Source organism: Lepidochelys kempii, chromosome 10, assembly GCF_965140285.1.
Source record: "Lepidochelys kempii isolate rLepKem1 chromosome 10, rLepKem1.hap1, whole genome shotgun sequence".
NCBI classification, from domain to species: Eukaryota; Metazoa; Chordata; order Testudines; family Cheloniidae; genus Lepidochelys; species Lepidochelys kempii.
The window spans coordinates 63,642,319-63,654,653 of record NC_136389.1 but is presented as its reverse complement, the minus strand read 5'-3'; the positions used below and the strand labels follow the sequence as shown (position 1 = coordinate 63,654,653).

At 40.4% G+C, this 12,335-nt stretch overlaps 1 protein-coding gene across 1 annotated transcript in view; it reads right to left on the bottom strand.

The window, feature by feature from the left end:
* Window positions 1–2,910: 2,910 nt before the first annotated feature.
* The window catches only part of LOC144930925 (uncharacterized), an 81,389-nt gene continuing 71,964 nt past the window's right edge, over window positions 2,911–12,335 (bottom strand). Inside the window, exon 3 of the mRNA XM_078854663.1 lies at window positions 2,911–2,985. Coding sequence (XP_078710789.1) covers window positions 2,945–2,985 — 41 coding nt within the window. The 3' untranslated portion in view covers window positions 2,911–2,944. The remainder of the gene's footprint in view (window positions 2,986–12,335) is intronic.

The window sequence follows — 12,335 nt, the reverse complement described above, 5'->3', positions numbered from 1 at the left end:
GATGGTCACCCAAACAGGGAGGACTGGTGAAAAGGAGCTAACGAGGCTAAACACCATCACTAAGATCACAGCAGCATAATGTGGCTGATACAGTGGAGCTTGCAGTACACTTATCTGCCAGTGGGTGATTTCCAACTTGTAGCATATAGACTGCAAGCTTTAGAGGAAAGAAGTCTAGAGCAGGGAACGCAGGTTTCGATGGGGCTAGCTCCACAAGAAGAGTATAGAGTCCTGTACAGAGTCTACACACGGTCACTACAACTTGTACTCTTGCTTTTCCAGACTCAGCACAGTAACAGGGTATTTCTGAGCTGCAGGTGGTGGCTGTCAGGCACAAAGGACAAGGTTTCTGAGTCTGGGAACGATTTTTCTGAGCTTGAGAGAGTGTTGGGTAGGAGAGGGTTCTGAGCTGTGGAGTGATTAAGTGGAGGAGGAGGCTGTCCTTAATTAGATAGGTGTGGGAAGGGGAGGGATGAGTATGAGCAGGTGGGGTTTGGGTTGGAAGTTGCTGAGGGGACTTAGGTTCCGAGACCAGGAGTGGATGAGTTTCACTGGGAGGGCCAAGTGAAAGGGAGAGTGAAGTCAATTGGTGAATGAAGTTGTGGGTAAAATGTTGGTGTCTAGGAGCAGGGGAACTTCCAGTCAGCCACACCAGTGTGCTTCAGAATCCAGGTCTACCTTGCTGCAAACTACATGACCACTGTAAAACATTCCAGACCCTCACCTGATGCAAATAAACCTAGTTCTATTGACTTCAGTGGGACTTCAAGCTAGAATAGAGGGGCTGGTTCATTAGATGGACAGTTAATTGCAGCTGTAACATTGTTGTATTGCTTCTGTGCATTAAGAATCTATGCGCTCTGTAGAATTTAAAAATCAAGAGACTTCTTTTAAATGAAAGCTTTCTCAACCTAGCATTCAGGTGAGGTTTAAGGAGATAACTTTGGGTATGAATATATCGGGTAAGGAGACATTTTTGTGAGATGGGGGAGGAGCTGGTGTTTGTTTTTTGTGACTGATGAGAGGATCAACTTGCAGAAGTCCAGATTCTTGTTGAAATAAACACTAAAAATCCCATTGATTTGTCTACAGAATGTCACTGCTTGGCTTGATTTTTTGAACAAATTAGTGAGCATTTCAGTGTCCTGAAAGAAAAAAGTTATTTGGTAATTCGGTTTCTGGCATTACAAAGCACTAGCCTGGAATAATGGGGTTTTGGGAAGCATGCTGCTGCATCAACTAATCAGAGGGAGTAGTAAAAAGGCATAGAATTGTTGGGAGGTAATAAGGTTCTCTGACATCACAGGCCTTTCCTTTCCCCTTTGAGCATCTTCAGTTAATACCAAGTGAAAAGGAAACTCCTTTGATCTTGGAGAACAGTACAACAAGACATGAAGGAGAACTGTAGAAACCTGGAAGCACCACAATTTTTATAAATGATAAAACAAATATTACAAATCAATACAGCTCTTGATTACTAGAAAAATCCATCCAACTTGGAGGAGAGAGGCAAGTCTTCCAGATCTCTCATTTTTAACTCCCAGAAATTAAGTACAATTTTTCTTTCTAGTAGGATGCCTGTTGCCACCAGTTTAGCCTAATAGCCTCTGTGTAGCATTGTAGTATTAGTGGGGAAATAAACACATTGGATAAATATTGCAAGTTGCCATCAGATTTACTTAGCAGCCACTGTGTTCTGAGAACTCTGGCTGAATGCAGGAGCTACAGAAGCTAAAGTACCACTATGATAGTGCCTAGTACATAAACTTTGCAAGGTGCTTTGAATACGTGAAGTGCTATGTATTATTATAACATTTATGTGCTCTCCACAAATCAAAGGAATATCAAATTGCCTCTCTCCAGTATCAGAGCCAAACAAGGCTACAAAAGGAAGGTTCCCATTTTAAATGACAAATAGATATTGCTACACAAACTGTAGAAAGGACAGCCTCATTCCCATAAATTCAAGCAATTGGCTGTGCTGTGGGTCTTCCTGGTGTCTGGAAAGCTCAGGCCTAGTATTGTAACATTCCCCTGATGAGCGTTCCCAATAAGTTTCTGGCATTTAAGGAACGTAAATAGAGTTCTACAGTTCTTGCCCAATTAAATAAGAAGAAGCATCTTTGTGTCACTGCCTTGATTGCAGAATAATCCTCCTTAGCCTCATGAGAAGAAGGCAGCTAGGTAAACTTCTTCTATAGGAAGAGGACTTACCTCCGTGGTGAGGGACTATAAGAAGAAACATGTTTTACCTTAGCGTGGCTTTCCTTAGAACTCACGTTTAGTGACAGGAACAGGACAGGTTCCTTGTCTTGTTTACCTACCTGGAGACCTGATGGGGTGGAATAAATGACTTTGACCTCAAAGTTTTAGCTCCTGAATGTCCTGGTCAAATATGGAGCAAGTCAGTATGAAGTATAAACTGGTCTTACCCTGATAGGGTCTGGTTGAGAAGATGGCTACCTCTGAAAGGGTTGTGACCACTATACTGAGAATCTCAAAACTGCAGATCAGAATGCTCTGTACCCTACTGTAAAGCTGACTGAAGCTTTAGGGCCATGCTGGCTCACACTTCAGGCTGGCACGGTTTTAGGAAACAAATATGAGACTGGGAAACATTTCAATATCTATTCGCTCCCCAAAAAGTTTCTGGAATCTTTTCCCATCTTAAGAATCGAATGTAAGAGACTTTCAAAATACATTTTTTTTATGACAAAGGTTTTGTCTGAACTTTCTTGATCTGATGGATCAAATGTAAGAAAGAAAAAACCCTTCAAAATTAATTCCTTCACCCCTGAAACAAGTGCAGCTGTTTTAGCCAGCTATTTGTGGCGGAGACATGGATTGTGGAGAAGAGGCCAATGATATTGTGGAAGGGAAGAAATTCTTACCAGAGCTGTGTCTGTTGGCTGCTTTGCTTGTTTGGTTGGATCAGGAGAAAATATCAGTCTGGACCAGGACAACTGGAAACCCAGAAACACCTGTCTAAAGATGGAATGAGCTTGAGAGAAATGTTGTCAGTAATACATAGAGGATACCCTGTTACCTGTCGGGGGTGTCCCTAAATGGTGAGCTTTAAATGCTTTTTAAAATGCAAACTTTATTGCATTGTCATTGCATTCCAGTGCAAGAATTATTGCTGCAACATAATGTTGTCAAAAACCCAGGATATGGCCCTAGGGCAAGCAGATGTGCTTCCTTATTTTACGCTATACTACACCAGGAGGCAGGTAGCCCTAGCTAATTAGTTTTAGATAATGAAGCAGGTACAGTGTTTTGTTGCACTGAAGCAAAATCTGCTAACTCAACCCTGGGTGTAACTCCACTGACTTAGTGGAGTTTCAGTAAGGATTAGTTCAGTCCACAATAAAACATACATGGCCATTATATCTTATTGAATTGAAATCTGAAAGGACTAGCTCATTGTGCAGGAGGTCAGACTAGATGATCATAATGGTCCCTTCTGACCTTACAATCTATGAATCTATGACTGTCATCTATAGCAACTTCTTTGTACAATGAAGTAGTCTCTTCCTGCAGTGTTGATCAGGAAAGTTTCAGGTGATCTTCTTCTCTTATGTGGTGCTGAAATGAAGTATTTCCAAAGAAAATTTGACCAGAACACTCTGTGAATCTGAGTCCTCATTCTTTAATCTCTCCCAGGCTTTGTTTCCCCTTGCCTTCCCACATACAGCCTTTTCTCCTTCAGCACTGACTGACTGATCAGTTGTAATAAGCCTGGCATTGTATCTCATTAGAGATGCAGGTTCCTCTTGGTAAGAAAGAACAGGTAAGCACTTCTTTCTCATCTCTCCTTCCTGTCTCTGTATCCAGCACTAAGTACCCTTTGGCATTTGTAAAATGGCTGCCAGGATGTATGAGAACACTGTAAAGGCAGCATGAGGCAGCATTTAGATGCTCTAACTGGTATCCTGACATTTTTCTTCTTCCGCCTGAAATGATCATATTATTGCTGGCATTATCAAGAGAAGGACATCCTGAAGGATTTGGGTTGACTATGGGGGTGTGTGTCGGGGGGTGGGGGGAGCATTAACACTTAAGCACAGATTGCCTTGGGACAGCTGCAAGGACTAGTGTGGTCAGTAATAGAAGTGTCCAAAACAATTCCACTGCTGTAAAAAACAATGGAGGTTATGAGAAGGAAGGGGAAAATAAAAGGAAGGAAGGAAGGGGAAAATAAAAATAAATAAATAAATATTTTTGAAAGCTTTGTGAGAAGCAATACTTGTTCTGACTTGAATTGCCCCCCCCCCCCATCTTAACAGAACATCTTTCCACCTCGCTGGAAAAAAAAATCATGCCAGGTCCAAGGTCTCTGAGACCCAGCATCAATGAAGAAACCTCTTATGGGTGAGAGGGAAACCAGCCTACCATCCCCTGTTCCTATCTCTCTTGTATTCTGGCATTGCCACAGTGAGACGCTGTTAAAAACATCATATTCATTTATGGCAACAAGAGGATAGAGGAAGCTAGTGATTGCACCCTCAGCTCTTACATTGCCATATATCTGCTACTAAGAGGGCCAAACATTTGTGTGTTTCCAGCATCATGCAGACTAGTTCTAACTATACCATGTGTTTGGAGCAGTGCAGAGGTTCTCAAGAGTCACTTTGTTCACCCATGACCTGTGAAAATCTCTCACATTCTCTTTATGTTTTCAGACAGGACACTAATGGATGCAATATAAGGGCCTAGACAGAGTAGAATAAAATCAGAGATTACATTACTGAGTTTCCCCATGCATCAAGCAAAGAGACTTCTGTCTATTGCTCTTATTCTATAACATCAACATTTGGACCAGAGTCCAGACTAAAGTCTAAAATGGCCAGATTTGCAGACTTATCAGCTAACACTGCAAAGAACTGACAGAGGCCCCTGAAGACTCTCAATGTCATGGCCCTCAAAACTTCTTACCCATTGCATCCTCGCTCTTCTTGCCAGTCAGGGATTTAGAAATTATGCTGTGCTTCCTTTGCATCTAATTTACATCTCAGGCAAGGCTGTCACTCTAAAGCTAAGATGGACACAAAGAAAAAAAGAACACAGTGTGTGCCTGAGAACACAGTGAGGAAATTATACACTGTCGCCAGGACAGTTGTTTAATTACTAGAGTTATTCTGGTTAAAACAAAGGTAGATTCCCCATGCTAATCAGCCCCCTAAGATCCCTTGACCTCATACCAGTTGTGATCAGCTAAATAAGCTCCTACATTTTATGGAAAGAGAAAAACATCAGGATCAGACTCTGTGGAATGAAAATAAAATGTGTAATGAAGGATGCAACTTCTTTCATGCCATGTATACTTTGGTCAGGCTCATCACTCAGATCTGTCATTGCTAGAGCAACAATGTCCCCTTCATGTTACTGTGCCAGTTCTGAACATACTTGTGCAAGCCAAGTAATATAAAGAGGGAAACGTTTTCTTTAACAATGTTCGAGTTTGTTTGTTTCCAATCAGGAAAATTCCCTGAGATCCCTTCCCGTCCCCATACGTCCCCACTTTGTTACGTCTTCCCCCAGAGGGCACAATTGAGGACAACTTTTCCTCTCTATCTTCTGGCTTGGGAGATCAGGACCAATCTAAACTCAAAAACTAAACTGGTATCCATCCCCTGGCAGCACATTGTACAGCTACTGGAGCATAGGGCTAGCTTAAAATAAAATAAATAAATATGGCTCTTTCCATATCACTTCCCTAATTTTGTTTTACATTTGAACAAATGCTGCTTATTGCAGCTACCAAATAAGCATTTCCATCTTTAAAGGATAAAGTCTTAAAAAACAGTGGGACTACTCACATGCATAAAGGTAAGTGCATGTGCAAGGGGAGGATGGGGCTGTAGCTGGGAAGAATGGGATCAAGTAATATCAAGATGGCAGCAATTGCTAATGTGACACTTTTTTTGTTGTTGCAAATACAATGTTAGGTCACAACAGATACTCAAATGGCCAGATTTTCTATTGGTGTAAACTGGCATTGAGTTAAATGGAGCTGTGCTGATTTATACCCACTGAAGGTCTGGCTCATTTTGTTGCTGTTCATTTCCAATTGCTTTGGTTAATCCTTCAGGGCTCGGATTCATTAGCCTTCCCGGCACTATGCAAAGCTCATCTTTTCAAGAGCATTTGGGGCAGAGATAGATGGACAGACTCAGGGCTAAAGGATCTCAGTGGGCTTGCAACTGGGGTTGTGAGGTGGATTTGTTTTGCTATTATATTGTAATGTTTAAGTAGTGCCTTGAGTGTTATGTTTTAAATAATGTGACAAGCTTAGAGCTAAGTGCTAGAAAACAATCAAAATAACTCAAGTTAAAAAAAAATAAAGGTCCTTCTTTGAGTGGTTGTTGACAGTGCTGTTCTTAGCAAGTTCCTATCCACTGGGGTAATGTTTCTTCCATGTTCGAGTTCTGACCTCTTTTATTGTGCTATAGAAGTTTAAATAGTCACAATATATGGTACATCTGTTACTATAACAACTCTGCCAACATGTAATCTATTTTAATTCTACCAACATGTAACCTATTTAAGTTGTCATGGGATAAGAGGGAAGATCCTTTCATGGACTGAGAACTGGTTAAAAGACAGGGAACAAAGGTAGGAATAAATGGTAAATTTTCAGAATGGAGAGGGGTAACTAGTGGTGTTCCCCAAGGGTCAATCCTAGGACCAATCCTATTCAACTTATTCATAAATGATCTGGAGAAAGGGGTAAACAGTGAGGTGGCAATGTTTCCAGACGATACTAAACTGCTCAAGATAATTAAGACAAAAGCAGACTGTGAAGAACTTCAAAAAGAAGCAACAAAATGGCAAATGAAATTTAATGTGGATAAATATAAAATAATGCACATTGGAAAAAATAACCCCAACTATACATTCAATTTGATAGGGGCTAATTTAGCTACAGCTAATCAGGAGAAAGATCTTGGAGTCATTGTGGATAGTTCTCTGAAGACGTACACGCAGTGTGCAGCGGCAGTCAAAAAAGCAAACGGGATGTTAGGAATCATTAAAAAAAAGGGATAGAGAATAAGATGGAGAATATCTTATTGCCCTTATATCAATCCATGGTATGCCCACATCTTGAGTACTGCGTACAGATGCGTTCCCCTCATCTCAAAAAAGATATACTGGCATTAGAAAAGGTTCAGAAAAGGGCAACTAAAATGATTAGGGGTTTGGAACAGGTCCCATATGAGGAGAGATTAAAGAGGCTAGGATTTTTCAGATTGGAAAAGAGGAGACTAAGGGGGGACATGATAGAAGTATATAAAATCATGAGTGGTGTGGAGAAAGTGAACAAGGAAAAGTTATTTACTTGTTCCCATAATATAAGAACTATGGGCCACCAAATGAAATTAATGAGTAGCAGGATTAAAAGGAAGTTCTTCACTCAGCGCACAGTCAACCTGTGGAACTCCTTGCCTGAGGAGGTTGTGAAGGCTAGGACTATAACAGGGTTTAAAAGAGAACTGGATAAATTCATGGAGGTTAAGTCCATTAATGGCTATTAGCCAGGATGGGTAAGGAATGGTGTCCCTAGCCTCTGTTTGTCAGAAGGTGGAGATGGATGGTAGGAGAGAGATCGCTAGATCATTACCTGTTAAATTCACTCCCTCTGTGGCACCTGACATTGGCCACTGTTGGCAGACAGGATACTGGGCTGGATGGACCTTTGGTCTGACCCAGTATAGCCATTCTTATGTTCTAATCAGAATTTTAACTTCTTTTGAATACTTTGAAATTGGGACTGTCACACATTCATGTATTAAGGAAAGCTATTAAACGAGTTTATCATTTTCACTAAATAAGTTAAGTAGGCTGCAAGATCCATTAATAGTACTAACGAATTCCCATCTCAACAAGAAAGGGACTAACTATGCTTTCATTTCAGATAATGATTAGCTTAGGCTTCAGGCAACCACTTTGGTCATGAACAATTCTTTTTGTGAAACCACTTGGAATTTAGAATAAGATTGCATTTAACTGTTTCTCTTTTTGTTCTTGAATGATTTAGCTTCTAGAGAAAAAAAAAAAAGCAGAAGCTCTCTGTTGACCAGAATTTTCAGAATACTAGCAATCAGGATTAAAAAAAAATAAAATAATTAACAATAATGACAGATGAAAAGTAGAACAGTTATAGTCCACAAATACAATCATTTTAAAGGCTAAATGACTGACACATTTCCAGCAGATTCTTTCCCAAACTCTTCTAAAATTAAACTATTCTCTGTATCTAGAATATAATGCAGAAGCCTTAAATATCCAGCTGTCCTGAAGGAAATGGGAGGTTTGTTTGGTTTACAAGATCTCACTGTTATACAACAGAATTCACACTTCAGGGCAGGAAATCTAAAGACAGCTGGGCCCTTACCCTTCTGCTACAGCAATGTAGTAATGCTCATTAAAGTCAAAAGGAGTTATTTGTATCCCAAGGGTGCAACTGGGCTTTAGAACTGTAGGTTAATCTTCTCAGGATTATCCCATCAAAGTGCACCCACTCTATTATGTGGGCTAATACAGTTTGACCAAGAGAAGTTACTAATGTGCAAACTGATCTGTGCTATGCCAGCTGGGTCGTTGCATAGCATGCCTTGTTTTTGTCTTGTATAGTAGCACAGGTGACAGAAATCTATTGTATGAAAAACAAGAGCTGAGAGAAGGGAGACCTGCTTGGATCAGTACTGATTTCTTCATCCACTGAAGATGGCAAGCATATAATATCAAATACCTATGCGTTCATTTGCAAATAGGGTTGGTCTAAAAGTGAAAGCTAATTTTCAGTGAAAGAATTGGCACAAACTGAAAAAAAAATGTTTTGCTTAAATTTTTTTGTGGATTTTTCCATGCAACAATTAAAAATAAGTTGTATGAAATCCAAATGGAATAGTATCACGTGACAGGGATGTGGGCTGTCATGCCTGGTGGTTCAAGAATGAGTCATGCCTAATGGTCAGAAAAGGTGCAAGTTGCCAGGAATCAGGGCCAGGTGCCAGACCCAAGGGACACAGCAGGAATCAGATCCTAGGGTCAGGCCCAGCTTACCTGAAATGAGGCAAGGCATGAGCAGAGCTGGAACAAGGCAGCCACACAAGTTCTCTCAGTCAAGGGGCAAATGCTTTTGGCAGCCAGTGCACTGCCGCTTCTCCTGGGCTTAACAGCCTGTCTGCTGGCTCTTCCAACCAATCAGGCAGCCTACTACAGGCCAGCTGTGCTCCTTAGGTTGTCCGGAGACTGGCTCTGCTGCAGGGCCGGATTCCTGACTGATAGAATCAAACTGCATTTTTGGGGAGGCTTTCCATTTCCCCTCTTCCCTTTCTGTCTCTTTTCAATGGGAAAAAAAAATGGTCAGAGAAATGAAAAGAAAGGAGTGAAAAACCTAGAAAACTGAAAAATGATCACTTTGATTTCATTCGATTTGATGGAATAAAAAGATTCATTTTGAAACACTCCAAACATTTTTTGGTTTTACATGTTTTGTCGAAAAAAACAAAAACAAAGAAAACCTTTCCTTTCAGACAATAAAAAAAACTTTGCAGGTTTTACAGAAGTGTTTACATAATTTGAAGCCATTTTCCATTAAAAATTGGCCAAAAATGTCAGCCAGCTCTAGCTGCAAATATGGAAAACATCTCTCTTCTCTCATCAGCCTCAATATATCTCCAAGCGTTCATTCTTAAAGTCGACAGGCAAACATTTATCTAAATAAACGGCAAGAGGGATCAGATAATGAGACATAAATGAAAGAGGGAAAAGGAACAAAACCTGTAGAACTCACAAAATTCTGTCACAGTTGTAGGTTACATCTCTTTCCATGGTCCTCCGGGGTAAAATCCTTACCCTGTTGTGGTCAATAGGTGTTTTCCCATTGAGTTCTATGATTTTACCCTATCTGTTTGGCTTACTTAGATTGTAAGCTTTTTAGGGTAGGCACCCATCTTATTCTATGAGTTGCTTGTATGTGCATGGATACTTCATATTAAAAAATGTTTATAATAAATAAGCAATATCTGAATGGCTCAACTAGCAAAGGAGATGTAAATTCTGAGTGATTAATTAAAGTAATATTTCTTAATTTCAGCTCCATGTTCCCTGCCACCAAAGTTGAGCTACATGGGTCCTCTCTGCTGGTTGTTCCAGAATACATAGTTTTGTGACCTCTCAGCTACTACTTAATTGGTCTGGATTATGAAGATGCCCTATCAGATAACAGTATGATTTTTTTTATCTATATATATAAATATGTGCCATGGTATTGAAGAGAATTTTAAACATGATTATTATATACCAAAGGTGAGTGCCACTTATCTGACCAAATGGCTCTTCAGCTGTCCCAGATACTATTCACACTATGCTAGAATGAGGCATTCTGGGACTACAAATGTAGCCCGCTAACATGACACTGGAGGGGGCAAAGTAATTTATTGAAAGGTTTAAGTAGTTATGATGAATGTTCTCTGGCTAGCTGGGTCATCCAGCACATAGTTCTGCTATTAGTATGTTTTTGATAAAATTATTTGCAGGTCACTTTTAATGCTCTGGAATGGAACGAGAGCACTCTGAGGTCCTTCCACTGAAGAGCACTGAGAGAATACATTTATGCAAAATACTGTAAGCAGATTGTAAAATCTGTCTACTTTCCTGTTTTAAGTGGAATGTCCTTCTCTTGCCAAATACTGACAGCACTAGTACAGCAGCTCGTTGCTCCTAGTATAATTTTCTTGAGAACAATGACTGACAGCTATAGATGTGGTGTGTAGAGTAGGTTTCAGTTTGTACAACACTGCAGCATCTTTTCTCTAAATCATCCTGTCATAAATATAAAGGGAAGGGTAAACCCCTTTGAAATCCCTCCTGGCCAGGGGAAAGCTCCTCTCACCTGTAAAGGGTTAAGAAGCTAAAGGTAACCTCGCTGGCACCTGACCAAAATGACCAATGAGGAGACAAGATACTTTCAAAAGCTGGGAGGAGGGAGAAAAACAAAGGGTCTGTGTCTGTCTGTAGTCGTCTTGGCCGGGGACAGAACAGGAATGGAGTCTTAGAACTTTTAGTAAGTAATCTAGCTAGGTATGTGTTAGATTATGATTTCTTTAAACGGCTGAGAAAAGAATTGTGCTGAATAGAATAACTATTTCTGTCTGTGTATCTTTTTTGTAACTTAAGGTTTTGCCTAGAGGGGTTCTCTATGGTTTTGAATCTAATTACCCTGTAAGATATCTACCATCCTGATTTTACAGGGGGGATTTCTTTATTTCTATTTACTTCTATTTTTTATTAAAAGTCTTCTTGTAAAACACTGAATGCTTTTTCATTGTTCTCAGATCCAAGGGTTTGGGTCTGTGGTCACCTATGCAAATTGGTGAGGCTTTTTATCCAACATTTCCCAGGAAAGGGGGGGTGCAAGTGTTGGGAGGCTTGTTCATTGTTCTTAAGATCCAAGGGTCTGGATCTGTAGTCACCTAAGCAAATTGGTGAGGCTTTTTACCAAACCTTGTCCAGGAAGTGGGGTGCAAGGTTTTGGGAAGTATTTTGGGGGGAAGGACACGTCCAAACAGCTCTTCCCCAGTAACCAGTATTAGTTTGGTGGTGGTAGCGGCCAGTCCAAGGATAACGGGGGTAATATTTTGTACCTTGGGGAAGTTTTGACCTAAGCTGGTAAAGATAAGCTTAGGAGGTTTTTCATGCAGGTCCCCACATCTGTACCCTAGAGTTCAGAGTGGGGGAGGAACCGTGACATGGTGGCACAGTGGTGGGATTAACCTGAAATCATTTTGAGATCCAGTTGAGATTTTTTGAACTAGAAATACAGATTTTAAAAAGGAATTTGTAGGAAGTCCAGAAAGCAGCTTTGAAACTGAAAGCAGCTTGGTTTCTCTCTGCTTTGTGGCCAAGCAGAGACAAAAGGGGATTATCTTGTGAATTGCAGGTTTTCTTTGCCTGGAGGCAGGGTACTTAACTCCTGCAGGGAAATTCACAGTCTTCCAACCCAGAGGTTTTTTTTTTCTTTTCTTCCTAAAAGTAAATAGGGGGTGTGTGCTCTACCCATTTGCCTGGAGACAAAAGTGGCAGGGTTTTTTTTAGGATTTTGATTTTTTTTTTTTGTTTTACAAAGAGCACAGGTTTGAAAAGAAATTTTTTTTTTCTTTGGGCTGGGTAAGCAGGTTTCCAAGTAGTTGGAGGTTTTTTGCTTTAATTTGGGCCCAGAGCAGAGACAAGGGAATTGTCTTTTTCTGTAGGCTGACAATCACTATCAGAGAATAGGTATTCTATTCCAGCACAGCAAAATTTTACAGCCAAGTTTTGTTTGTTTATTT